This window comes from Abrus precatorius, unplaced genomic scaffold (assembly GCF_003935025.1).
Source record: "Abrus precatorius isolate BTA unplaced genomic scaffold, Abrus_2018 Scaffold9, whole genome shotgun sequence".
NCBI classification, from domain to species: Eukaryota; Viridiplantae; Streptophyta; class Magnoliopsida; order Fabales; family Fabaceae; genus Abrus; species Abrus precatorius.
Window position 1 is genome coordinate 26147987 of NW_020874439.1, and position 26702 is coordinate 26174688.

The following is a 26702-nucleotide window of genomic DNA, read 5'->3' on the forward strand; positions in this document are numbered from 1 at the left end:
ATGCTTTCAAATGAATAAGACGACAGTAAAGTTTCATATTTCAATAATTGTTCTTTACTTCAATTCGAAACTTAAAAAGATCTTTTGCAAACCGGTTTTTTATGGTTCTTTTAACCCTTTTCACTCCAGAGTAAATGCAACTAAAACAACTCGAACCGAACGGAACCAAACCGACCTGACCCTTCATTCCATGGTCTTGTGTCCCAAAAATGAGATCAGGATGTGACCCTTAAACCGAAATGTCCAAACTCAAAGCCTGCTGATATGAAAATGGATGGGTGAAAATCGAATGGTAAAAATATGGTGTGTTGTGTAGCCCCTTTCAGAAACATCGGATCCATTTTTTGGGGAGCTAGTTTAGTCCTTATAGATTGATATCAAGTTAGACCACACTGACAGAAAAGTCAAAGTTTGAGTCATGGGATGAGATCTGTTGCAGTGGAAGCAATTTTACGCTAACTAACTAAGCAGAATATTCATTTCAGCTTGAATTGTGTTTCACTTTGGATGTTTTTTACTTTTTCATTTCCGACTTTGTGTCTGCCAAGCGTCTCAATCTTAAGGAATTGTCTAGTATTTGATGACAATTATCATAGGAGATGTAATGCCCTGCGTTCAATCTTCAAAATTTCTTAAACCAATAATGATTAAATATATTTGACGTCTTGATATGCATTCTTTGACAATTGTTTATATAATATGTACTTAAGTTGGACAAATCTTGTATCACGGATTTATTTCTTTCTGAATATTTATAATGGTTTGATATTCAATAGGTTGATCCTAAAATTTACATAGAAGTGTTTAATGATAACCATATCACATTTTTCAACTTTCTGTATTTCTGAAATGAAAAAAAGTTGTAATAATTGTACTCCCTTTATTGCTTCACATGGTTTCTAACATGGTGTTATTATCTAAATTAAGCAGCTATAATTGGCTGAATGTTGCCAATGTTATAACTGGGTTATTTAATTATGAAGCATTCTGGCCAGGAAGATTTTGCAAAGAAGGGTGCCTTCCCTTTATGTCCTACTATCCAAGCTAAGGTAGCTATTTGATCATAAAGCACCGTTTTCTTAAGGTCGATAATTTAGATTGATTTAACTTTGCAATTGTTTAAGCTAGATGTGACTTCCATGTATAGTGAAAGCCTAAAGTTGCTTGTAGTGTCAGTGAAGCACATAAGATAGCATTTCTGCTTAGAGTCGATGATTTTAAGACTCGGTGTTCCTCTTCCAGCTGTTATTCAGGAAACTATGGATCATCCACTTTGTATAAATTTCATGTAATGGTTGAAAACAATTTCTATGCCCTCAAGAAATCAATACCAAATGCTAATATTATGATGAAATTATCTAATGGTGATGGCCTCAAACCTCTATTTTCTTAAAGCTTAAAATATCTACCCATCGCTTACAACATCAAGCATTCTGGAACCAGTAACCATGATATGACAAGTAATGATGCAATAAGGAACTTTAACAACATACTCTTGAATAACACACTTTATGGGAACACACTTTATGGGACTGACTTTTTTTTTTAAGGTCAAAATATCATTTTAAAATAATAAATTTATGAGATAAATGTTTGACTTCTTAAAAAAAAAAGAGACAAATCATAAAGAATGAATTCAAAATAATGTGTCATTAGCATTTCTCATGAGGCAATTGACCTTGGTTAATGATGCTATAAATTGGCTTAAGAGAAGAGTTAATCTTACTGTCTTTGGTTTTGATGTTGTAATTCAGGAATGTAAACTATCTCCCATTATTTAAGTACCTAATGGTATCTCTATTCCTTCCTTCATTGAAGGCCATTAGTAACAAGTTTGACTTTGGATATCGAAATAAAAATTTTGTTTGAACTTTGTGACTATTTGACAAGGTATTATGCTAGTGATTGCATCAGACCATTGACCAGGCTCTCGATCGTAACAGAGCTAAAATTGAGGTTTCATAACTCATTATTATTTGTAGTTTGAAAAACTTGAAACTTTTTATTAATATAGTATAGTGTAATGTTTACTTTGCAAGAAATTTATAGGTAGGTTCTCCCGTTATAGGTAATTAAATTAGTTGTTAAAACGTGCAAGGTTCAATGGATACTATTAAAAAGGTAGCTATTGAAAATACCTTTACACATACACGCGGGAAGGCTCTGTAATAGATGCTTTTCCTGCACCTCCATTCTCGTTGATAAAACACCCCCACCCACATTGTGCAAAATTTTGCATATTCCAAGTTTAGATTTAGTTTTTGACCAAAGCAAAATTGAAATAAAAGGTTAAAATTCAGGGGAACATGTTAAAGACAAGAAAATATCGTTGATTTCAAACTGCAGCTTTATTATGTCTTTCTCCTAAATAAGTATTAAACAAAAATATTTATTTATTATTATATCAAATATTTTTTATTTAATAATTTAAAAAATTGTAGAAACAAAGGGTAAGAAAATTTAGAATTATTTTTAAATATACTCTACCATCGACATGAATACAACCGACATGTTTGGACAGTAAGATATTTAATAGCTTCTGAATAAGGGAACATAAGTAATCAAACATTAAAGATGTCAGACGTTTAGTTTATTTAAGGACATAGAGCCATCTTATGGTAATGTGGCCCATAATTTCTTTGAACAAACTTTCTACACTGAGGACATGGGAAAACATCACAGCTGATATTTAATAGTTACCAGTTCGTGTTCTATCAATTTACAAGCTATCCCACTATATTAAAATTTGAAGACTGTGCCTCAAAATTTTCAGGGGCCATAATTTATAAAGAAAATGTCACTTTGCTCCACCCAAAAAATTGGGGTTTGAAAGAATTGAACTCCTAAGAAAATTGACAATAAAAGAAAAATAGAAAATTTCACTTTGCACCAACCAAAAAATGGGGCCATAATTTTCACTTGTTTTGGTTTTGATCTGATGGTGGGGCTGTCCAGTACTGTTTAACTGCTACCAATATCTTTTGTCTCTGATAAGGTCCCTCTTCATGGTCGGTAATTTTGGCTTCCCATTGCATTTCATCTGCAATGCTCTTAACCTTAGTCAACACATCCACATCATCTCTCAAAATGACACTTCCTTGTGGCCGCAAAATCCGGTCCATCTCTAGAAGAATGTCCACAATATTACATCTGTGACACATTAATTTGATACATTAGAAGGTTTTACAATATTGACTAATAGTCACTACTGATATAAGGTGTTTCTCAATTTTCAAAGTTGACTAGAAAACAGGTGATGTTGTCCCTGGAAATTGTGAGCTAACCAAAATGACATCACATCACATGATTGTGATATTAGTTAGGATTAGTTAGTAATTAATCAGTATTACCATAATACCATTAATTAGGTGATTTGTTTGTCAGCAATGGACTAGAAAACTTTGAAAAATAAGATTTAGAATCATATTTTAGACTAGAGAACAAGGTTCTCTAGATTTGGCCACTAGATTTGGCCACTACATCTAATTGATTCTTATCATTACCTGTTCTGATAGAGGCTAAAAACTGAATCACCATGTATGAAGTCATAAGTTCGAGGGTAAGTGGACATGGCTTCACACCTGAGAGAAGACAAAGGTAGTAAGTAATGAATTTAAACTACCATGTGCTGCAACAAATGATTAATCTAAATTTTAATTTTATAATATTAGATCGAAGGATTGTATCTGTGAAACAGTGTTCTGTCTACAGTAAAGGACAAACAGTGATAGAACTTGAGTTGTGTGTAGCAGATTACATAATTCAAACTCCCTTTTTTTATTCATGACATTGTTGTTGATGGTAGGTCCTTGACCATATTAAAGTATGGAAAAAAGTTAAGGGTACTGGTTAAGGATTGAAAAGTGGAAAATTTTTATTAGAAAACTTAACGATGCAGTTACTCACAGTGATTTCCAATGCATGTTAATTCCATAAAAACTTACTATTTATTAATTCTTTAACCAGTGCCTAATTAGCAAGACCCTTAAATTATTAAATTATATCTAGAAACATGCTGATTATCTATTTAGGCATATAAAAATGCTTATTTTCACTCATCTACCTATAATTGCTTGTATCTTAACAAATCAGTTTTTCCCTAGCAAAGGAAGAAAAGCATACCAGTTCTGATAGGTTCCAATCAATCCACGTTCATATATAACACCAAGGGTGTTGATTTCAGCCTCAACAGGAACAATGTTCATGACCCACAGTGGATCATGGACTAGTGCAGCTGCAAAGCCTCCCAAGTAAGAATTCATATCAAGAAGATTTCTATATCTCCCACGCTCTGCTAGCTGATGGTCCAGGGTCTTGTAGAATGACACTCTCTTTTTCCATAATTGGGTATTTTCTTTGAACATCTCAGCTGTTATTCCTTCCAAACTTTTACTTCTAATCCTTGGAGGAATTGAAGTTAGTCTCTCAGGCCAATTAGACAGTTTCCCACCACTAACTTCTTTGACATCATTTACCTCAGGCAGTGGGGTCAAGCAGGTATCCAATTTAGTGTACCTGCAATGAAAAGGCTTGGTGAAGCAAGCAACCAAAAGGAAAAGGGTATAATATATTTTCAGTTCCTATAATTTTACTAAATTTGGTTTTAGTCTATAATATAAAAAAATATTAATTTTGAATCTCATAAATTGTTTACTTTGAAAATAATCCTTGCTAGGACTTAGCAACTTGACCTGTATTTAGATATGTCAGGTCGCATACCACCTAAGAATAGTTACTTAAGTTACACGATAGTTACATGTCATTGTCATCTTTAAGTGATAATAGGAACTATTTTTAAAAAATTCAAAATTTATCGTCTAAAATCAACAAAATATTTTTATGAAACTAAAAATAAACTTAACTGTATTTATATGAACTAAAAAATATATTTAAGTCAAAAGGAGAATCTGCATGAAAATAAAATTATTGGAGTACCCCATAAAGAATATCATCTTCTGAACTGCTCAGCAGGATGCAGGAACCTACGGAAATGAAGTAAGAAACAAGGCAGAATATGCAACACAACACAAGCTTAAGTGGCTGGGTAGTAAGTACTTAACATAGGTTTATTAATTAAAGCTGCAATCTGATTTCACACATTATGCCAACTAGTCTCTTTATAATTCAACTAATTTTGGCATCACAGCTAAACTTAAACTCTCTTTGTCAGCAAGAATAATTTTCATATTTTCTTTTAACAAGAAACACTACAAAAGCTGAGTCCAAAGCCAAAATCAGTAGCATAAGGAACCGGCAATAAGAGTAAGTGCAAGTCAATATTTTCCCAAAGTCACAAATAGAAAGTTACATTATCTGATTGCTCCTAGTCCTAGCAATGAATTTATGAAATGAATAGAAAAAGTGAAAAATGTGGCATTACCATGCTGTGTCTGGATCCTGTGCCTCACAGAAGGATCTCCTATTCTTGAAGACCTTTCGCTTGATCTTGCAATGCATATGATTGGTGGGCTTCTGCCATATTGCAATGTCATCTTTTTGTATCAATTTTTTCCAGCACAGACTCTGCGCCACATCCTCAATTGCATCTTGTTCATCTTTGAGACTATCACGTGTTCTTTCCCAGCCTCTCCAGTGTTTAGGATAGTTTATTGGTGGCCCAGAGAGAATCCAATAACCACCGGGACGTAGAACTCTATCAACTTCGGTCAAGTAAATCCCATCTAACAAAGCCATATAAACAATGAAACGTCACATTCACACACTCATTGGCTGCTTAAAATGTGAATAAGATTTAAGCTCAGTTTGAGTAACTTTCGGTAGAAAAGAAAAATAAGGATATAAAACAAATAAAGTTATTCTCATAAGTTAAAATCAAACTTATACATCTCGTCTTTTGAAGAAGTTGATTGAAAAATTTAAAAATAAAAAAAAATATATAAGTTGATTTTAACTTGAGAATAATTTTATTAGTTTTATCTTCTTATAAATACTTCTGAGTAAGCTTATGCAAACAGAATCTTAATACATGTCTATTTCAGCTTATTTTCAAAAGAATAATCGCTAAAAATTTGCAATTTTTTTAGAGATACTTTGAGAAATAAGCGATTATTTTTGTTGATGAAACTTTCCCAAACATGCACTTAGGATGTACCATGCTGGCCCCAAGGAATGAGGCAACGTGAGCAGTGAGCCATGTCAAAGGCTCTTGAAGGGTAAGGAAGCCTAATTGTGGCAAGAATTCCAATCAATGCAGGAACACCTCGTTCAAGAGCAAATTGAACCTGAGCTTCATGAGAATCTTTGGGTGCAAATGACACTGTTAAAATGTCACGGGACAAAAGGTAAGCTCCAAAGCTTGCAACCTAAATTGTAAAGTGAAATTCGTCAGAGGCCATAAGAAGAATGAACTTATTTTAATTAGAACATATATGTTATTATTATTATTATTATTAAGGATACTGATATTATGTTTAAGCAGTGTGTGGAGGGAGGAGTGAAGTCTGAATCAGGAAACGGGAGGCATGATTGAGACGATTAGGTTGTAATCTGTCAATTTTTATTGTGCTTTTCACCAATTCTTCAACAAATAACCTAAAGCTATGAACTCCTAAGCAGATTATGACAGCCACAAAGTGAATAAATAAACAAGTTTTGTAATTTAATATTGCAAGTTCCAATTAAATCATTGAGCCAAAAAAGCTTCATGCTTCCCCACGAATAAGACAAGAGAGTAAATTTTATATATTTCAATAATCAATCTTTACTTCATTTTGAAGAATTCAAGAATTTTTTTTACAAACCCGTTCTCGATTATTATTTTTCCATCCTTTTGCTCGCCAGAAAGAAGAGAGAGAGAAGTGTAAAGTTCAGATTTTTTATGATATTTAATACATTGGAAAAATATTTACTTAAGTGACATCGCAATCACGTGGATCTGGTTCAGTCATTAAATAATACCTCACTCACCCGCATAGACTAGTGGAGTACCAGATTGACATTATCAAAATCTACTTTTTCTAGCACTGATCATCCTTGATTTCCTTCATCCCTCACAGTAAGATCCCATCATAATTCTATTTTCAGAGTATGGTATTCCCACATTAATTTTATTCAACAAAAATCACAATTATAAAAAAATATATATTAAAAAATAAGTAATATAATAAAGAAAGAGAGAGAGAAAAAAGTTACAGAAAGTGTCATAAAAAGTTTAAATTATTAGCTTTTTACAAAAAGTTATAGTAAATTTCCTTTGAGGTCACGCAATAGATCCATAGGAAATTTCGTCAAATTTCTAGGAAATGACACCAACCCAAGCACAAGAATGTACTTGTAATAGCATATGCTCCCATTAATGCCCCGTTGTCTCAAGAAGGAAACAAATATGATTTCAAATCTCCATCAACCCACATTTTAAAAAACTGAGTTAGTACCAAAATTTACTTTCAAAAGGTAAAAAAATATAATACTATAGGTATTTATTGATCCTTTTTAAATAAAATTAAAAGTTCATCTTAATAATATATATCAAATTTTATTATTCAAATTATCTTATTAAAACTTTATTAAAAAAGCACAGCTAAAATTACTGATCCGTCATTCATGCACATGAATATTCTACGTAAAGTGAACCACCCGGTTCAACGAAAACCGGTCGTTCTAGTCCAAAAGAATGCACTGCATTTCATTAATTAACCCTAAAACAAAAAGACGAAAAAGCATAGAAAGAAAAGTCACGACAAAGAACCGGCTCAGCAAAACCGAACCGGGATGACGGTTCAATAAAAAAAAAACATTAACATACCCCACAACCGGTGTCAATAGCGGTTCGGATAGAGCCATCTCTTAGATTGATAAGCTTCCCAATGTCATCAATGTACGCATTAGCGCCACGTGGAAACATGGTTCCACCGCCGGGGAATCTGAACCGTTGCCCTTCGAACCGAACCCAATTCTGGGTCTTCTTCTCCACAGTCAACCACTTATGCGGCACGTTCGCGAACCAAGCCGAGTCACGACTCGCCGGCCACCGCAACGGCAACCGGTACCCATGCGGAGCCGGAATCCGGCACCGGAGAATCTCCTCCGGCGCCGGACAATGCCTCTCCCGGTAAACGAGTCTCCCCCTAGGGAACCTCAGCGACCTCTTCTGATCTTCACAGGGTGTGTACTCGGAGAAGGAAGGGTTGCAGGGAGGGAGGTGAGGTCCACGCGCCACGGTGGGCGGGGGGTCTGGGAGGAGGTGGTGGGCGGAGAAATCGAGGTTGGTGAATGATGCGGCGGTGGCGGTGGCGGTGGTGTTGGGTAAGCAGAGGGAGGAGTCGGCGGAGGTGTAGCCGGCGGCGGAGATGGTGGCGGCGGAGGGGTAGCGTTGCCAGAGGCCAAGGAGGTAGAAGAGGGTGCAGAGGAAGGTGGCAAAGGTGAGAAGGTAAAGGTTTGTGAATAATCTGTTTGGTTTTTTGGATGTGCAATTCTGAATCTGAAGTTGTGTTAAGCAGTTTGCCATTTTTTCTTCACTTCAAATTCTAAGTGAAGAAGAAGAATAATTGGTGTTTGTTGGTCACTGAATTGGGAGAAGTTGAAGTTTGAAGGAGTATGTGTTTGTTTGTATAGTGAAGCCAAAGCTTGAGTGTATAATATGTTTTTCTTTCTCTCTCTTCTATCCTCTTACCTTTGTCTTTTTGTTGTAAATAAACAAATATCAACGTTGTTGCTTGAAATTTAATTTGGGCAATAGCTTTCTCTATTGAAAATAGTCTAATATTTAAGTAACTTTCTTTTTGTTATGAATTTTAATAAGAATAATTTGTTTGATTTATTAAATATTATACTACCTGTTAAAATGTCTTTTAATTGTTTAACCTGGGTTTTAAGATGATTATTATTAGCATAAGTTATTTTAACGAATATGTTAAGAAGTATAAAAAAAATACAGCTGAAGTGAGACAACTTTTTATTTTTTTTAAAAGAGCATATTTCATATCTGTCTATATATGTATATATATATATATTGTTTATTTTTAATGTTTAAATATTTTTTCTCATACGAGAATAAGTTTTGTATTTCGTTTGTTCAATTAGAGCTCTAATTTCTTTTTCCATTTATAGTTATGTTCAAAATAGTCTAAGTTCTATTCAATTAACTTCATTATTGTTGCGAATTTTAACAAAAATGAATTGTTTTGTCTTATTAAATGTTATATTACTTGTTGAAATATCTTTTAATTTTTTAACAAAGGTTTTTAAGATTATTATTATTATTACTATTATTATATTTAACGAATATGTTAAGGAGTGTAAAAAAAAAAACAGCGGAAGTGAGACAGCTTTTATTATTTTTAAAATTTTAAAATATCATATTATATATATATATATATATATATATATAATATGTTTATTTTACTAAGATAATGTATCTATTTTTTAACACATATTTAAATGAAAATAAATTATAGTTATAATTGAATAAGAAAAACACAACTTATCCTCGTAAAAAATTAAATATTATGTATATATCAAATAAATTAAAATTTTAAATTAAAAACTTTAATTTTTTTTATGTTGAAAGTGAAAATTATTCTACTGCATATTTTTTAAGAGAGAAAATCTTATCTATTAATTTTTTTTATATTATTATTCTTTAATTTCTCTAATATGTATAACACTAATTTGTATTTTCTTGATTATATTATATGTAACTATTTTTATTATTATTAAATATATTTTTCAATTTAGAGTAATAAAATAATTTTATTTATTTTTATTGTATTTGTATTTATAAATGATCAATCATAATTAAATTTAATTAATAATTTATTTAGAGCACTTATTAGTATTTACTAAAAATTTATATATACATGAAATTTATTATATGATTGTATAGAAATTATTAAATATAAAATTGATTAGAAAATAATAGTTCCATGATCATTTAATTTTCTTTGTATATGTGGTACATTGGTATATTTTAAATTTAATTATTAAATAAATTTAATGTTTCATTTTTATTTCTTAATATTGTCATTCAGTTAAGTGAGTTTGGTCTCGATAAAACTTATTTATTTAGATGTTAGTTGTAGTGCCCATAAACTTAAAAAAGTATATCACTAACATTTTAGATTAATAGTTATGATTCTTTTAATCTATTAAAGATCTGAAGATATTAACATTTTTTTCAACTATATTACTAACTTCATTATTTATTTATGTAAATTAACGATCAGAATGATTTTATATGTATGAGAGGGTACCAAACTTTCTCACTTACACAAGGTACCATAAATTTTACCACAACTTTAACTTGACTTTTTAATTATCTATTAATAACATTACCTACACCATTGATAATATATTAAAATCATTTTTTAAATAATGTTTTGCAAATAATAGAGGTAAATATGACAAATTGCATATAATGGAGGGATGCTGTCTCATATGCTTAATTTGAATTTTAGTGCTTCAAAATATTTTATTTTACTAAAAAAATATAATAATTTTTAACTATATACTTTCTGTCATGTTTGGAAAATGACATGACACATGTACAGTTAAAGGTCTATTTTGATTTATAAGATATTTTTAGTTAATTTTAATTGAAATTTTAGTATAATTTATCAAAATAAAGTATTTTTAACTTATATTAATACACTTTATTATTTAACTTATGACATAAATTATCATTTTAAAAAATATTAAATAAATAATTAAATATGCAATTACTTAAAAATATCATAATTCCTTACATCCCAACTTGTCATGGAGTTCCTTTCATTAAGAATACTGAGTATGATAGAAGGTGGTCATTGAAAAAGAATGGGTCAAGACACTAGTTTACTTTGATGGTTGATACTACGAAAATCAACAATAATATTAATGTACACATTGTTTTTTATATTATTTTTTATTTCTATGCTTCTATAAAAAAATTATTTACAATATCATGTTTTTGGTTTTTCTATTTTTTACCAAATATATGTACATCTAACAAGGGTATAATACTTATTTTTCTTTGGACAATCCGAACATCGCTAGCTTATCCAAGGTTAAGCCTAAGCCTAACTCTTATCTTTAGATTTAGGATTTTTATAAATATTAAATTTTATTGATATAATTATCAATTTAAATATTTTTAAAAAGTAGATAATCTTACCAAATTTTATAAAATTTTCAAATTATTTTACACATTATCAAATAATTTTATTTTAATATATTATTTTAAAAAAAATACTAATAAACATTCGCTATAAAGTTACAAGTTTATAAATATATTTTTTTAAAATTTAATATGCTGAATTGTGAAGATAATATTATATAATATATTAGTAAGATTGGTAAAAATTTGATGACTATAAAGTAATATTAAGCAGAATATTTAAATATGTTTATTATTCCATCATATGTGTCACTATTTGATTTGGTGTCTCATTTAAGTATCAAAATATATTTGTATTTAAATGCCTCCAAGAGGATTGTGTCACAAAACCACATTTTAAGGAAAGAAATGGAGCAAAAATCATATTCAGATTTGATATTGACGAGGGTATTAATAAAGATTATCTGTAATAAAATAAATGGTTTTATCAAATAAGTTTAAGTGTACATAATTATTTACAAAATTGTGTAAATGAGTACAAGCATTTTATATAATATTCAGTCTTATATTTGTATAGTATATTTATTAAATTTTATAATTAAACTAAACAAAGTTAATAAAGTCAAATAATTTTGTATGTAATATTTATGATTACAAATTAATTTTTAAAAAATAATTTTTCAATTAAGTTATATGCAATACTTTTAATTACTACTGTTTTCTTTTTTTTTTCATGGTCAATGTTCTTCTTACAAGTAATGGGTGATGGGTAGTAGGTTCAAATGATCATATATAAGGATACGAATATTAAAATAAAATTACTATATATACGGTTCGTTTTGAGTATAAATATACTTTAAACACCCTACCAAATCATCATAATTTTTTTCTCTTCGTCTTAATTTTCCAAGAAAAAACTTGTGCAGAAAATGAATGGTGCGTAGAGGAGGGGGAAAATTATTAGAGTCACATTCCAAGTCAAAGAAAGGGTAAGAATTTACCAAATGGAAAAGGGCTGATAAATATTCACTCTCTTTCATGCTTACTAGTTTCTTTGGTGTAAACAAATTATTATTTTCTTACTGTTTTAATTTATAATTTTTTTATTCATAAAAAATAACATATATCTTCTAAAATATTAATTAAAATTTATTTTTTTATTTTTATCTTTTTAAGAAAATGCATCACTTGTAGTAAATAAAAAAAATTAACTAAACTAGTAGAAAGATATAATATTTTTTATAAATAAATTTTTTCATTATAATATTTTTATTTTAAAAAGGCTTAAAAAATTTATTAGTCTCTAAAATTTTCATATTTTTATTTTAATCTTTATAAAAATTTTATTTATTTTAATCCTTATTTTAAAAAAAAAACATGTGGTTTTAGCCCCTCATTAATGATTAAAATTAAAATTTTTTATATATTTTTAGGGACTAATAATAACTTGTATATTTGATGTTGTTCCTCATATATCCATGTAGTTGTTAAGTCTATTATTTTGTTAATGGTCTCATATTTTTGGTTTTATGGTGGGCATAGAATTTTCTAACTAGAGTCATTAACAGGCCTAGCCCATAAACACAGCACGAAGGGTATGCTGAAAGCCCATATCCACCACAGAAAGCATTGCGTGTCCTGCTTGTCCTACATTCTTACACTATCTCAAACTCATTTCGCTTTCTCTTTATTGTTATTTCTCTTCTCTTACAATAATAAAAAAATTATTATTACTATGTCATGATTAAAATGCCCTGAAATAGAACCAGCAGATTAGAGATTCCCAAATGGTATGCACTAAATGGTTTGGTACAATTTTTTAAATTACTACTTCTAGTAGTCATGAAACTACCTCAACTTTTTACTATTAATGCTATTGCAGCTATTACTTGTACTATTATTAGGAATTAGTATTAAATTTATTTTAAAATACTTTAAATAAGTTGAGAACTGCTTAAATTATACTATTGTTTTGAAAGATGTGTTTTCATTTGATCTTAAAAATATATTTTTAATAAAATTGAAGAAAAACAATAAGATTTAATAAATCATTATTGTATTTGTTTATTTATTGAAAAATTGGATTTTTTTATTATATTTATTAGTATGTGATTTTAAATTATATTTATTTACTTATCTTAGAATGATAAGCATGGATTTTCCTGAACAATTAAATTTGGGTGTCAGCATTACATACCCAAAATTATCACGACTGTGTAAAATATAGTAAGAGCATGTTAAAATTTAGCATGTTTGTGCTGAATTCAGCATTACATAAAATACTTGAGATGGAGTGCATCCATTGGCGTGGATGTGCAAGTATCTAACATGACTATGCAAGTTTAAATAACATACTTGTGTTATTTGTGAGATTAAGCAACTTTATATCACATACTTATGAGATTGGACTTGGCTTCACATCTAGCATTATAAATACCCCTATTTAAGGGTCTTTCCTTTTGACTTTCTATAGCACCCTTTTGCCATTATTATTAGATTTGTCTTGTAAAAGGAATTTTATTTCTCTCTTTTTCTCATTCATTATAAATATTTTAAGATTTATTTATGATTATGAATAATTAAACTCATACCTAAACTTTATGGTAAATTTTGTGTTAAACCTTGGTGTTTCTCAATTTTAATATAATTAGTTTTTTTCCCATGTTAAGTGTAAGAGTTGTTGAAATAAATTTTGTTTGCAATAATAGTCTATATTACATATGAAATAGATGTTCAAATAATATTGTACATATAGATTTTGAAATTTTGATATGTAAATTTTGAGTTTGCCCCTTAATAATAGTCTATATGATTTTTAATTATATTATTAATGTTTTCAATTTTTCAAATTTAAGCTTCTCAATTTAAATATTTACTTTCATCCATACCCTTTATACATATTTTTGTTTTAATTAGTTGTGCATTAATAGTATATCTCAAATGATAATGAGGGATTGATTTCTTTAATAAAAGTCACTTAAATGGGGTTTTTTCTTTCAATTAAGAACTTTTCATTTATATGATTAAGAACAAAATTCTAATTAACACACTTATGAAATTTAATTATGTAGCGAGATTTTTTGGTATGTGTGGTTGTTGTTAATGTGTGTAAGAATCAAGAAATGTATTTGTCATCAATAGGTGTATCTGAGTCAGCTAAGCATAAATAATGATCAATAATTCTTAATTTTATGATAAGGAGGGTCATCGTGACACCTCAGCAGGTTACATACTCAAGTGGAACAATTGAGGTAATTATTAATAAAAAAATTTATTGTGGCATTTATGATGCCAATCAAGCAACTTCAGTCTCATATTTTAACTAAAAGAAACCCTCCTTTGTGTCGTTTGCTCATTGTTTAATCCTAGAGTTTGTGTTGAAAGGGAAATTATTTTAAGGATGACACATGTTCGCATGGTAGATACGAAGAAAAAAGCCCCTTTTAATTATAATAATTTAAACTTATGCAGATAATTACATAAAGGGTCACTCTTATATCATTAATAATTTTGGATATGTAACCTTCGATTCAAGGTTAGCAATTTTCCTTTTTAAAAAGGTTGAGCATCTTTTATAACACAAATAGTAAAATATGCTTAAAGTTGCAGAAGTTGTTGGGTGTATGATTGATGCTAACAAGGAAATGCAGAAGAGGTTAAAAAAAAAACCTAGTATTTGGATAAGTGTTTGATTTATTTATTCCAATGGATAAGAATGAAATCAGGGTCCTTATGACAACGTACGAATTGTGTTTGAATAAGTCTTTGACAAATAGGCTATTTTAAGGATTCATTCCACCTTCCCATCTTATATTTTTGTCATTACCGGTAAGGGGTTTACCCAATGGTATCAATATAAGGGGCTATTTTAAGTATTAATTTAATAGTTTTAAATTATATATTTTTTAAATAAAATTGTTCTCCTTTCTTCTTCTTTTTCTAAGCTGACGTCATTCAAAATTTCAATATAAGATGGTGTTGTTAAGACTAATTAATTACAAATGCAGTAGTTCAAACGGCAACGATATTTAGCAAACTATTTCTTAATTAACCACTGATTGCGTATATTAAAAAAATTAATAAACATTAGTTAGTACAGCAGACACCTTATACCGATCTTTCATTTCATTTTAAATATCATTTGTATTAATATGCATAATTAAGAAATTCATTTGTTAATTATTATTGTAAAATAGATTAAATTTATTAAAAATACTGCAGTTATTATAGTTGATAATAACTACAAATATTATAAAATTATTATAGTAGTTAATTGACAAAAACTATTTTAATAAATAAAAATATTAAAAAAATTGATGTTTTTATATTTTAAAACAATCAATAGTTTGAAATAAATAAATAAAAATTTCAACAATATTTAATATAAGATATAGAAAATAACAAATCTAAATAGAATATATAGACATGAGATGTTTTTATGACACCAAATAAATAACTTTTTTTAAAAAAAAATCGTATCAATTAAAATAAAAATTTGCTTTATTATTATTATTATTATTAATGTGTGTCCTGGTGTGTCAGACAGTGAGATCTATTTAAGCAATTTTGAGTATCATATGCTATAGACGTTTTCACAATTTAATAATATATTATAAGAAATTTTTAATTTATTTTTAACAGTAAATAGTAGTAAATAAATAACAATTTTTTATTTAAATTTATAGTATTTAATATTATTGATATATTAAATTTTAATAAAATTATTATATATTTAAACAAAGTTAAAAAATCTAATATTATAAAGATAATTTGCTTTACGAGGGTGCAAATTCAAATGGAGATATTTTCATAAGCTCATAAAATGAATATCATTTTTGGGTACTCCTATTTTTAAATATGAACAAATAATGGAAATAATATCAGGTTTTTAAATGAAAATGAAAAACTATCGATTTATCATTTTTAATCATATATATCCGTATTCCAATCATCAACTCATATCCTTCATGTATCCAATTTTCTAAAATGCAATCTCTACGTGAATCGATATAATTCTTCAAGTATAGTTGAAATTATTTAATTTTAATTATGTTTTTTCTCTTTATATTTTAATGTATGTGTGATTTTTATTTTTTAATTTAATTATTTATATTTACCTTTTTAAATATTTAAATTGATTTTTATTTTAAAATTTTATTTAATGATTAATAAAATATATAAATATAAGAAAATATTAATTTTGAAGTGAAAAAATTTTAATTTGAACATCTTAAACGTTATAATAATTAAAATAGAATAAATCAAAGTTATACTATACATACATTATTTTAAAACTAAAATATAATTAAACCTATTATTTATTAATTAAAATAATTTTTTTTATAATTTAAATATTTTATTAAAATAAAATTCTAATTTTAATTATTAAACATTAATTTAAAAAATTAAATTTTATTGATTCAAAACATACGTCCCGTCCCATCCTCAACTTCTATTCTAATTCGTTTATCCAATTGTGTAGAATTGAACTTTCATCTAAAATATAAAATACTTTCACAAGTCAAATTCGACATCATTAAAAATATAAATGTGCATAGTTCAAATAAAATTTATCCCTTTATTGTAAAATTATGTTCTACTATTTAACAAAAAAATAAGAGTTAATTTTAATTTTATTAAATTGATTTATAATTTCTTAAATTAAACAATTAATTTTATATTTTTGTTAATTTTTAATATTATTTCTTAACCTTATTTTTAATTTTATTTAAATTTTTATATATTATATCACATTAAATATAGTTTTAAAATGAAATCAAATTTTAAAGTCATTATAATCTTAATCACAAAGTCAAAACTTCAAAGTCATACATTAAAACTGTATCAATAGTAAGATTAAAAACTCAGATTTTGTGCCGTGTTCATGAGATAGAAGGCACAGAAACGGAATCCAAACTCAAATTTTTCATATGCCGGGTCACTTATTTTGAATTTAATTTTTAAAATTTAAATTTTAACGAACCATATCAATTAAGTTGACATATCTTGATTTTAATAATTTTTTTTGTATTTTTTAATTTAAATTTTTTCACGCATTATTGTAAAAAAGTTATCCAGTTTAAAATGTTTAATTTCGGTGAAAATTTTTATTTATTTATTGATTAATCATTATAATTCTTTGAATCTTATATACAAGATATGTTTTACCAAATCACACATATTCAAAAATAAATATCTAAACTAAAATATCTTTTAAAGTCAAATTTCATTCTCATATTAATTGTGTTACTTAATATCATTAGTGATGAATAAGGAAAAACATATAAAGTATTAAATAATTCTAAAATTTTATAAATTTCTTCATAACTAAATTCATCAAAAATTTTCTATCATTATTTTATGAAAAGGAAACTAGAGAAAGAAACAAACTTGTTCATAAATTATCTTGAAATACAGACAGTGATTTTCTATTTTTTGAAAAAAATGTTAAAAATATACATTCACACACATATTTTTAATATTTTAAAATAATAAATGTATTTTTTATGAATGAAATGAATAAAAATTAGCAAAGGATGTGTAGACAGATATCAAAACTCTTTTCCAAAATTGTGAAAATATAATTAACTGCATCACGCGCTACGATGAAACAGAAGCGCGTGAGAGGGACAAAGATCACTATGCTGACAACTCCGTAACAGTCGAGAATAATCGTTTGTACTGGATAAGAAGCTCGTATTCTGTTCGTCACTGGTCATGCATCTTAACATTCTCAACCAGCCAACTTAAGGTGCAAAACGGTGTGCAGCTTAGATCAATCCATGTCTGGTCCTTACACGACAACTAAAAACGCGCGTTGGGGAATCTACACTCTCATCTTAAAAAATTCCTAAACAAATTGACCTCCCGAAGATCTCGTCTTGCATTCGGAGTTTTTTTTTTTTTCTTTCAATATCTCATGTATTTCACTCCAATTGCTGTTCTCTTCACTTTTCCCTCTCTAGCTCTTTCTCAGAAAATTGACAAATTCAGGTTCAAACTCAAGTTCTGAGGCCGATCCAGATTCTGGGTGGGTGAAATTTGATAGCTTTGTGTTCATTCAAGATCAAGTTTTGAGTTCCATTCATATTCTGGGTGTGTGAAATAAGAGAGAAAAGCATTCAATTTCGGGTTATAAAGTGGTGTTTGGTTATGGGTGCTAGTTTTTCCTCTTGTGTTTGTGATGGTGATGCTACCGCTTTAAGGCCAAGGCTTGGTGATATACCTGAGAGTTGTGTGGCACTGGTGTTGATGTATTTGGATCCACCAGATATTTGCAAGCTAGCACGGTTAAACAGGGCATTTCGTGATGCTTCATTAGCTGATTTCATTTGGGAATCGAAGTTGCCTTTGAATTATAAGTTCATCATGGAAAAGGCTTTGAAGGATACTTGTGTGGCAGAGTTGGGGAAGAGGGACATTTATGCAAGACTATGTAGGCCTAATTTGTTTGACAATGAGACAAAGGTGAGTTTTCTAAGCCTCGTTTACTCATTCACTCCCTCGTACTTTTCAAGTGCTTGATGTTTACTTGTTGTCAAACATGTTACTTTTTGGTGTAGGAAATTTGGCTTGATAAGAGGACGGGTGGGGTTTGTTTGGCGATTTCTTCCAAAGCGTTAAGGATTACAGGGATAGATGATCGGAGATATTGGAATCGCATTTCTACCGAAGAGTCAAGGTGAGACTATTGTAAGTGAATCTATGTTTACTCAGGCTAATTTCTTGAGTCTTCACTTTGCTTTCTTGTTCCCTTTCTAGATTAATATCACGCATTTTACACGTATCATCTTACTTTCTTGCTTTGTTATTTATAAAATTCGTAGATTGAATTATTCATACCTTATCTACTCCATTTTACCAAGTTTATCTAATAGCTAATGTGGTATGTGTACAAGGTTTGAAGAATTTGACACGGGATAATAATACTGTAACAAAAGCACGATAAATGCAGCAAAATATAATCCCTCCAAACTTGCAAGAAAGGAGCAATAACAAAAAAAAGATAGCACTGAGAGTCCAAGTCCAATGTGAGAAATAAAAGTCACCAGTGCTTCTCATTAAAGAAATAATTCACTAAAACAAATAAGGGTATAGGAAAGTCTTCATCAAGTGCACAAAACAAGGCTAACAATCACTCAAATTACAAAGCAGCAAAATACAAATGAGAACCAAGAAAATGAAAAATCTCATAAGATATAAAAATAATTGTCACATTAAAGATCTTCAATTGATGATCCTACCATAAAAAATGAAGAACTACACGTTTCAAACTAGCAGATCAAATTTCAGTCTGATTGAATGACGAACAAATCTCCAGATACAATTTGAAGATAATAGCTCTAAGTTTGGGCGTGAAATAACTTTCTCCTTTCCTTGGTTTGAAATAGGGAACCTAACTTGGTTTGAAATAGGCTCAATTAATGAACCATCTTTCCCTGTAATACTTATTTGGGTCGGAATTTTGATGTCCTTGTAGTCATGGTATAGTTGCTCCAGTTTTCATGTTTTAACTTTTATGATTTGACCACCTTGTGCCAGAACACATAAAATTAGCCAATGTAAGCAAGCTGTTTAATTTTAGAAAATATTTTTTAATTATCAAATTGCTATTTTATTTTTATTCAATTTTTGTTTTAAAAATTTGTAAAATAAAAAAGGTCAGGGACTATATGGTTTCAAAAAATGTTTTTTATTTTCATTTTTAATTATAAAATTCTCACCTTGTTTTTATTATGTTTTCTATTTTTGTGTACAAGAAAATACTGAAACAACTCATATTTTCAGTGTTTTCTATACAAATATTGAAAAAAAAAAAGAACAAATGCAGGGGACCAATTTTTAATTAAAATAAAAAACGACCAAAAATTACATCAAACAATCCCTTAGTTCCAGTATTTCTTATACAAATATTTGAAAATAGAAAATGAATAATAATAAGATATTAATTTTGTAATTAAAAGTGAAAACAAAACATTTTCTAAAATCAAACAACTTCTAAAATTGCATGACCCTTTATTATTTTGTCTGTCTCCTATGATATTTCATAAGCATTACATGGTGGAACCTGATACATTATGCTATTTTTTATTGGCATGCTTGTGCGAACAGATTCCATACAATTGCTTATCTTCAACAAATTTGGTGGCTTGAAGTGGAAGGAGATATTGATTTCCAATTTCCACCTGGAACATACAGTGTGTTCTTCAGACTCCAGCTTGGAAGGTCATCCAAGAGGTTGGGTAGGCGAGTTTGTAAGACTGAGGACATTCATGGATGGAATATAAAACCTGTGAAATTTCAGCTAACAACTTCTGATGGACAGCATGTTGTATCCCAGAGTCATTTGGATAATCCAGGGCACTGGATTCTCTACCATGCAGGGAACTTTGTTTCTAAGAATCCTAATGATTTGATGAAGATCAAATTTTCATTGACTCAAATTGATTGCACTCATACCAAAGGCGGTTTGTGTGTAGACTCTGTATTTATATGCCATAGTGATGATGTAAGAAAAGAGGTGTAGAATGTTTTTGTAGGTAGGAAATTTGTACAGTAAAAAATGAGTGTTAGTTTTGTGATTTGTGTTATAGGGGAGTTAAGTAGAGGTTAATCTTCCAAATACGCCTCAGAGCAGAACTTCCCTTTAGATATTTTGTTTTTTTGATAGTGATCCCTTTAGTTGTTTTGTTTCTTTGTTAGGACAATGTTTCCTTTAATTAGGTTGTACACGTTTTATTACCCCCTTTTGGTCATAATCTATTTTACTCGTGTATATGTCCTCTGTTGTTGATGTTGGGAACTGATTTATGTGTTTTCTCAAAGAATGAAGTGATTCATGTGTAATAATTTTAGCTTGTATGTATGGTAGTTCATCTTTTTTTGTGATTTTCTTTTATGAAGGATTCTTGTACATGGTACAAAGACTTTGCTGAGTTGTGATGATGATGTAATCTGAACGCTTGAACATGCTTTTGAAATACTATATTGTCAATGTTCCTCTTCTCCTGCCACGTAGATTTGTCTTCATAGGACTTTGATGTGGTTACAAGTGACTCTCATCTAACCTCATAAACTTAGTCAAAGTCGCAGTTTCATTCTCGAGCGTTGTATCAATATTTACAGTTTGCACATACATGTAAACATATTTCCTTTTCCTTTTTCTTCCTTTTTCTTTTTTCTGTTCATTTTCTTTCTCAACCTGACCTTTATGTTCTTCATGACCCAGTGAGACGAGCATTGTTATAAGAATTGTAATTAGATTGGATTAGTTATGTCCAAACTAAGCAAAAGTTTTTTATTTGAATTGGGTGTAAAAGCAAACCGAACCAAACCAATTCAATTATGGTTGGGTTTGAGTTTTAATCTTTCTATTTATTTTAAATATATTTGTAATCTCTTGTTCCTTAGGAGGATTTTCATCATCAAATGCAATAACTTAAAGGTATGTGATTCGGAATTAAATATACTCTACTTGAACCATTACTTCATCCAAATTCATCATAAACCCTACACTAGTCTTTAATCACCTACTCAACTTAGATAAACCATTGCCAATACTTAATCTCATATTCAGTTGTAATCTTAAGCCTTAATCGTTATGTAATCCATGTACGTTATCTTATTATCCTATATCCTAATTACTGTCTTCTTGAAATCACATATTATCATGAGGAATGCAACTTAACCTTGAATAATCCGACTCTGGCTACCCTTAACACTACTCAGCCACTAACTAATATGAGAGTGAAGTTTATGTTATTAATAATTCTAGATCACATATAAACATTGTTCTAGCTTGCATATATACTCACAAGATTATATCGACTACATTCAAACACCATTATAATTATCAGAACACGAATTTTATATCTATTTTAAATGATAAATATTATTTATCCCTTTAATTGATTGAGGCTAATTTTAATGCAGAATGAAATTCGTATACTTTAAGATATTAAGGATGCTGAGGAGAATGGTGTCAACCCCAAAAGAAAATATTCTTGCAACGTAAAAATTTGGGCTGAGCTGTGTTAAATGCAATTATATATTACCCTAAACTTTAACTACAATTATATATTATTTTAATTATCTATATTAAATTGTATTGGAATTAAATAACCATAACTATAAAAATATAATTAAGTGATCTTTTTTTTTTACATATTTTATAAATTATGTTAATTTTAATGTATGAGAATAATGTGTTAAATAATTTTAATTTTATTTAAAATATTGTAGATATGATTTATATAATTAGAAATTTTAATCTAATAATTAATTTTTGTATTAAAACATTTAATAAAAATTTATTAACAAGATGAAAATAAATATAGCTTATATTGATGTAATTAAAGCAATCTTTTGTGTGTAAGTTGATATTTTAGAAAGTAAAGGTTTTTTATCTATAATTTTTTTTAATGATTTTTGTATATTTTAGTAGTATTTTACTATTTAATATAATTAAAATTTCATTTTGAATTTTCAAAATTATTAATTATTTCATTGATTAAGTGTTAACTTTTTTTTTTTATATTTATTTGCCTATATTATCTTTCTTATGATAATAGTTATTAAATGAATGGTTTGTGAAATAATGTGAAAAAGGTACAATTAAGTGTCATTCTTTAATTTAAAATATTAATTGTGTTGTTGCATTATTTTAAGAAAATGTTGAATCCTATATTTTACTCCAAGTGTATTTATTTTTCTAAAAAAACAATAACAAATATTTATAGGTGTATTTGCTCTAATGCCTAGACATTTGAAGAGGCATTTAATGTTTTTCTTAAATGGATCAATAAGGTTTATTTCATTAAATTTTGAAAAATTAATTTCTGTTACATTGCAAAGTTTTCGAAGTTTATAGGTATATAAGTCCATTACGTTGCAAAGTTTTCAACTTATTGCTTTTAGAGGAATAGACATTTCTATTGTTATACAGGTCACTATTACAATTATTTGAGAAGAACCCGAATGAAACTTTTGAGCAACATAATTAACAAATTACGAGAAGGCTTGTAAATTCAGGTGGTTTATTTATCTGTCATTTGCTTCTTTTTCTCCTATTTTTAATATATTATTCACAATTCTAATCAATATTTTTAAAATTGAATTCATTGATAAACTGGTAAATAAATTAATTTATGATTTATTAGTTCAAGTCATAGAACAAATACTCAACCCATTCATGCATGATGTTTTCACAAGAAATTTTTCTTTCTCTTGAAAGGAAAACAGACCTAACTATTATTTTCTATTTGAGTTATAATATAAGGGGCTCCCTGCCAGTAATTGTATTAGAGCTTTCTAATTATTTGATACTCATATTCTTAAGGTTTATCGGCTGAACAACTGACAGACAATTACTGGAGAGACTGTATCTACAGTCGCCTTTATCTGTAATAAAGTTATGAACATCTATATTTATTCAGAGTCTAAAGTCTCTATTAAAGGAGAGGATAAATGTGATAGTCATTATAAATAAAGTAAGTAAGAGTCTTTACAATACCATGAACACAACCAATACACAAACAGTTTTAGAAATTGTATTACATGCTTTATTATAAAAAAAAAATTATAGTAAAATAATAATTTATATATAAATATTGTGCGAGTCTTTATTTATTTAAAAAAATACAAGAAAAAAAGAAAAATAAACATTTTTTTAAATGAGCAGTTTAATTATGGGATTTATTTTCAGGTCAAGCAATGAAAATGAATTGGTCAATTTCAATTTTAACAAATATGATGGCTATAGTGGTAACGAATAATACAAACGACAAGTGGAAAGATGCAAGCTTGATAAATGAAATTTTCTAAGACGACCTAGAAAATGGTTTTGAGGTCGTCGCCCAAGTAATAGTTAAAAAGTAACAATTAATGCATGAAAATAGGTCACTCCATGGCAACTTGTTCCATTACACGCTAAACTGTCCTTTTCTCTCAGGTCACGCCTCCAACGCACACATTTTTCTATATAATTAAGAAACCACACTTCACCTCATTTAGTCGAGATAATAATTTAAAATTTTCTTGTCTTTCCTATATTAATAATATTTTAATTATTAAATATCATTTTTTAATTTTATATTATTAATTCAATTATATCTATCACATATTTAAATGGTGTAAGAAAGTTGACTACAATGGCAAGCTGTTTTTAATCTCTTAAGCAAATTTTTGAATTTAAGTTGTTGTGAATGTAAAAATCTTTTATAATAAACTTATCTACTATATTTAAGTCTTTGACCTGAGTTAAATTTAAATTAAATCAGATGAAAAAAATATAATATTATATTAAAATTTATTTGATATACTTTAATCAGTTGATCATAAATTTTTTTATATTATTGTTTCATCAGACTAAATTTTATTTTTATTTGTATAGATACGATAAAATCGATCTCAACAATTAATATTTTTATCTTATATTTATATACTTATACAATACATTTGTTTCTATTTTATTTCATTTTTTTTCAAAATTTTCTCTCTGTTACATTCATTTATCATATATTTTTTTAAAATTTTTCTCTATTTTTTTTCTTGTAATCATAAAAGTAAACAAATGACGAATATGAATTGCTTGTTGTCTTGATACAATATATAAATACCTGTGTTTGGTAGGGGTGCAAGCAAATGCATATTATTAAATCTCCATTCCTCTCATGACCAGATCTGTGCTAGGAATCTGAATGAGCGAATATTGGTTTCTGCAACTTCATTTTCAAAACTATCTCAATGCTTTGATCCGTGAATGGAGAAAGGATTCCTTGGCCTTTTCCATTCCATTCATCTCTTCAAATATTTTCCTCTTTGCGTTCATACTTCTGGTTATTTTGATAGTGGTCAAGAAAGGACTAGTCACCATTTCATCATCCTATTTTGAACTTTGAGGTTTGTTTCTATCTTATTTATTTTCATTTGCTTATCTTCATATAAATATATATATATATATATATATATATATATATATATATATATAATTTTAAACTCATTTTTTTTTCCAAGAAATTTGTTGATGCTAGATTTTTCGAGTTACAATCTTTGGAATATGGATTCATTAGTTTTTGAAGTTGGTTATAAAATTTATACTGTTAACTTTAGTTTGTTAGATAATTTGTTTTTATAAAGACCTTATTTGATAAGTGATTTGTTAATACTGGGCCTGAAAGCCCAACAAACTAAGTTCTTGTCCCTTAAAAATTCTTAGTTATTTATTTATTTTTAAAAGTTAATCTTTTATAATATATTTTTTGTGAATTTTATTTTTATTTAATCTCTTTAAATATTATAATTTATCATTTGATTTTCATAAATATTATAATTTTTTATTTAGTCCCATGGAATGAGAAACAAAAAGAAAATAAATAAAATTCATGATATTTTGAGGTATTTAAATACAATTGAAATATATATATATATAAAGTTTTATAGATTTTTTCTTCACTCTGCATATGCACACAGAAGCACACTGTGGTTCAATCTCCCTTCTCAACTGAACACAGAGACTAGGGTGAAACCCAGGGCTTGGACCGCGAAACCTAGTGCCATCACCTCAGCTCTAGGTGAGTTTATTTTGGGTCATTCTTAGTTAGGTTCGAACGACTCCTTACGAGCTGCCAAGAGATTATCTCTGTTGATTTTTGTGTTTTGTAGGTTCATTCGATCACTCACAACTCCACTGTTGCTGCGCGGGACGCATTCATTTGGTAAGCACTCGTAGAACGTTGTTACCTATAGAATTTCCTGCTAATCCAATCATAAAAAGTGAAAATAGTAGGAAGAAGATGAAAAAGGAAAAGAATCGTGTAAAGAGAAAAGAGAAAGATGGAGTAAGACAATAGAATTAACCTACCATTATATTTTGGCAAGCTAAATCGGAGTGGACTGGCTAGTCAGTGAACGCAAAACATTCGGTGGAGCCATTTTTGAGCCCATTATGACACCCAAAGCGGTAGTGATTAATTATGATTCGATCATTGTTGATAGAAAAAGATAAAGGGAATGAATATTGGCTCAAATTTAAGATCTTAAGTTGGTTCCATAATTTAAAGCAAAACGTTCAGGTCATAGCAATTTGTATGAAGTCAAGATTTTTTCTTTCAAAAGATTATGAAGCAACTTTAGAAATACCTTTCCACTTGCAATGCAATGCAAACCTATGAGGAACTCTTATATGATGCTTTGTGGGACAATTAACAGGTGTCATTTTAGCCTTGAAAATATGAAAGTTATGATGCTGTAAATGACGATTTTATTTATGTCATATTTCAGCTTTTTATGTCATATTTCAGTTAAGTTATAATAGAACAAATTAATAAATCATTAACAGATTGACTAGATACAAATGAAAAACATGTTTTGAGAGATTAAATTAAAAAAATAAATTAAATGAAATTTTTAAAATTTTTTAAAAATATTAAAATCTTAATTAGGCCTTTATAACTATTCAACAACATGATTTATATAAGATTGTAAAAAAAAAATAAAAATGGTCCAACAGTACTTGTTCATGGTAGGTTTTCACTGGTTTTGCCCAGTCTTGACCAGTTTTGAACCCATTTTTTGCTCCATCAATTTTTTGGATTGTCTAGATCGATGACTTGACAGTTTCTCGATCCAATTGGCTAGTCTGATTTTTAAA

The 26702-nt window shown here is 28.4% G+C and overlaps 2 protein-coding genes across 2 annotated transcripts; one reads left to right on the forward strand and one right to left on the reverse strand.

Annotated features, from left to right (window-relative positions):
* Nucleotides 1–2516: 2516 nt before the first annotated feature.
* LOC113849110 (probable methyltransferase PMT16) lies at nucleotides 2517–8592 on the reverse strand. Its single transcript, XM_027478741.1, has 6 exons — nucleotides 7766–8592; nucleotides 6113–6323; nucleotides 5381–5681; nucleotides 4123–4515; nucleotides 3504–3581; nucleotides 2517–3150 (listed from the first exon to the last, which is right to left on the reverse strand). The coding sequence occupies exons 1-6, from the start codon at nucleotides 8465–8467 to the stop codon at nucleotides 2916–2918; spliced, it is 1920 nt and encodes a 639-aa protein (XP_027334542.1). The 5' UTR covers nucleotides 8468–8592; the 3' UTR covers nucleotides 2517–2915.
* A 9139-nt stretch (nucleotides 8593–17731) lies between these two features.
* On the forward strand, nucleotides 17732–21513 carry LOC113849896 (F-box protein PP2-A13-like). Its single transcript, XM_027480122.1, has 3 exons — nucleotides 17732–18520; nucleotides 18616–18734; nucleotides 20165–21513. The coding sequence occupies exons 1-3, from the start codon at nucleotides 18206–18208 to the stop codon at nucleotides 20577–20579; spliced, it is 849 nt and encodes a 282-aa protein (XP_027335923.1). The 5' UTR covers nucleotides 17732–18205; the 3' UTR covers nucleotides 20580–21513.
* The last annotated feature ends 5189 nt before the right edge of the window (nucleotides 21514–26702 follow it).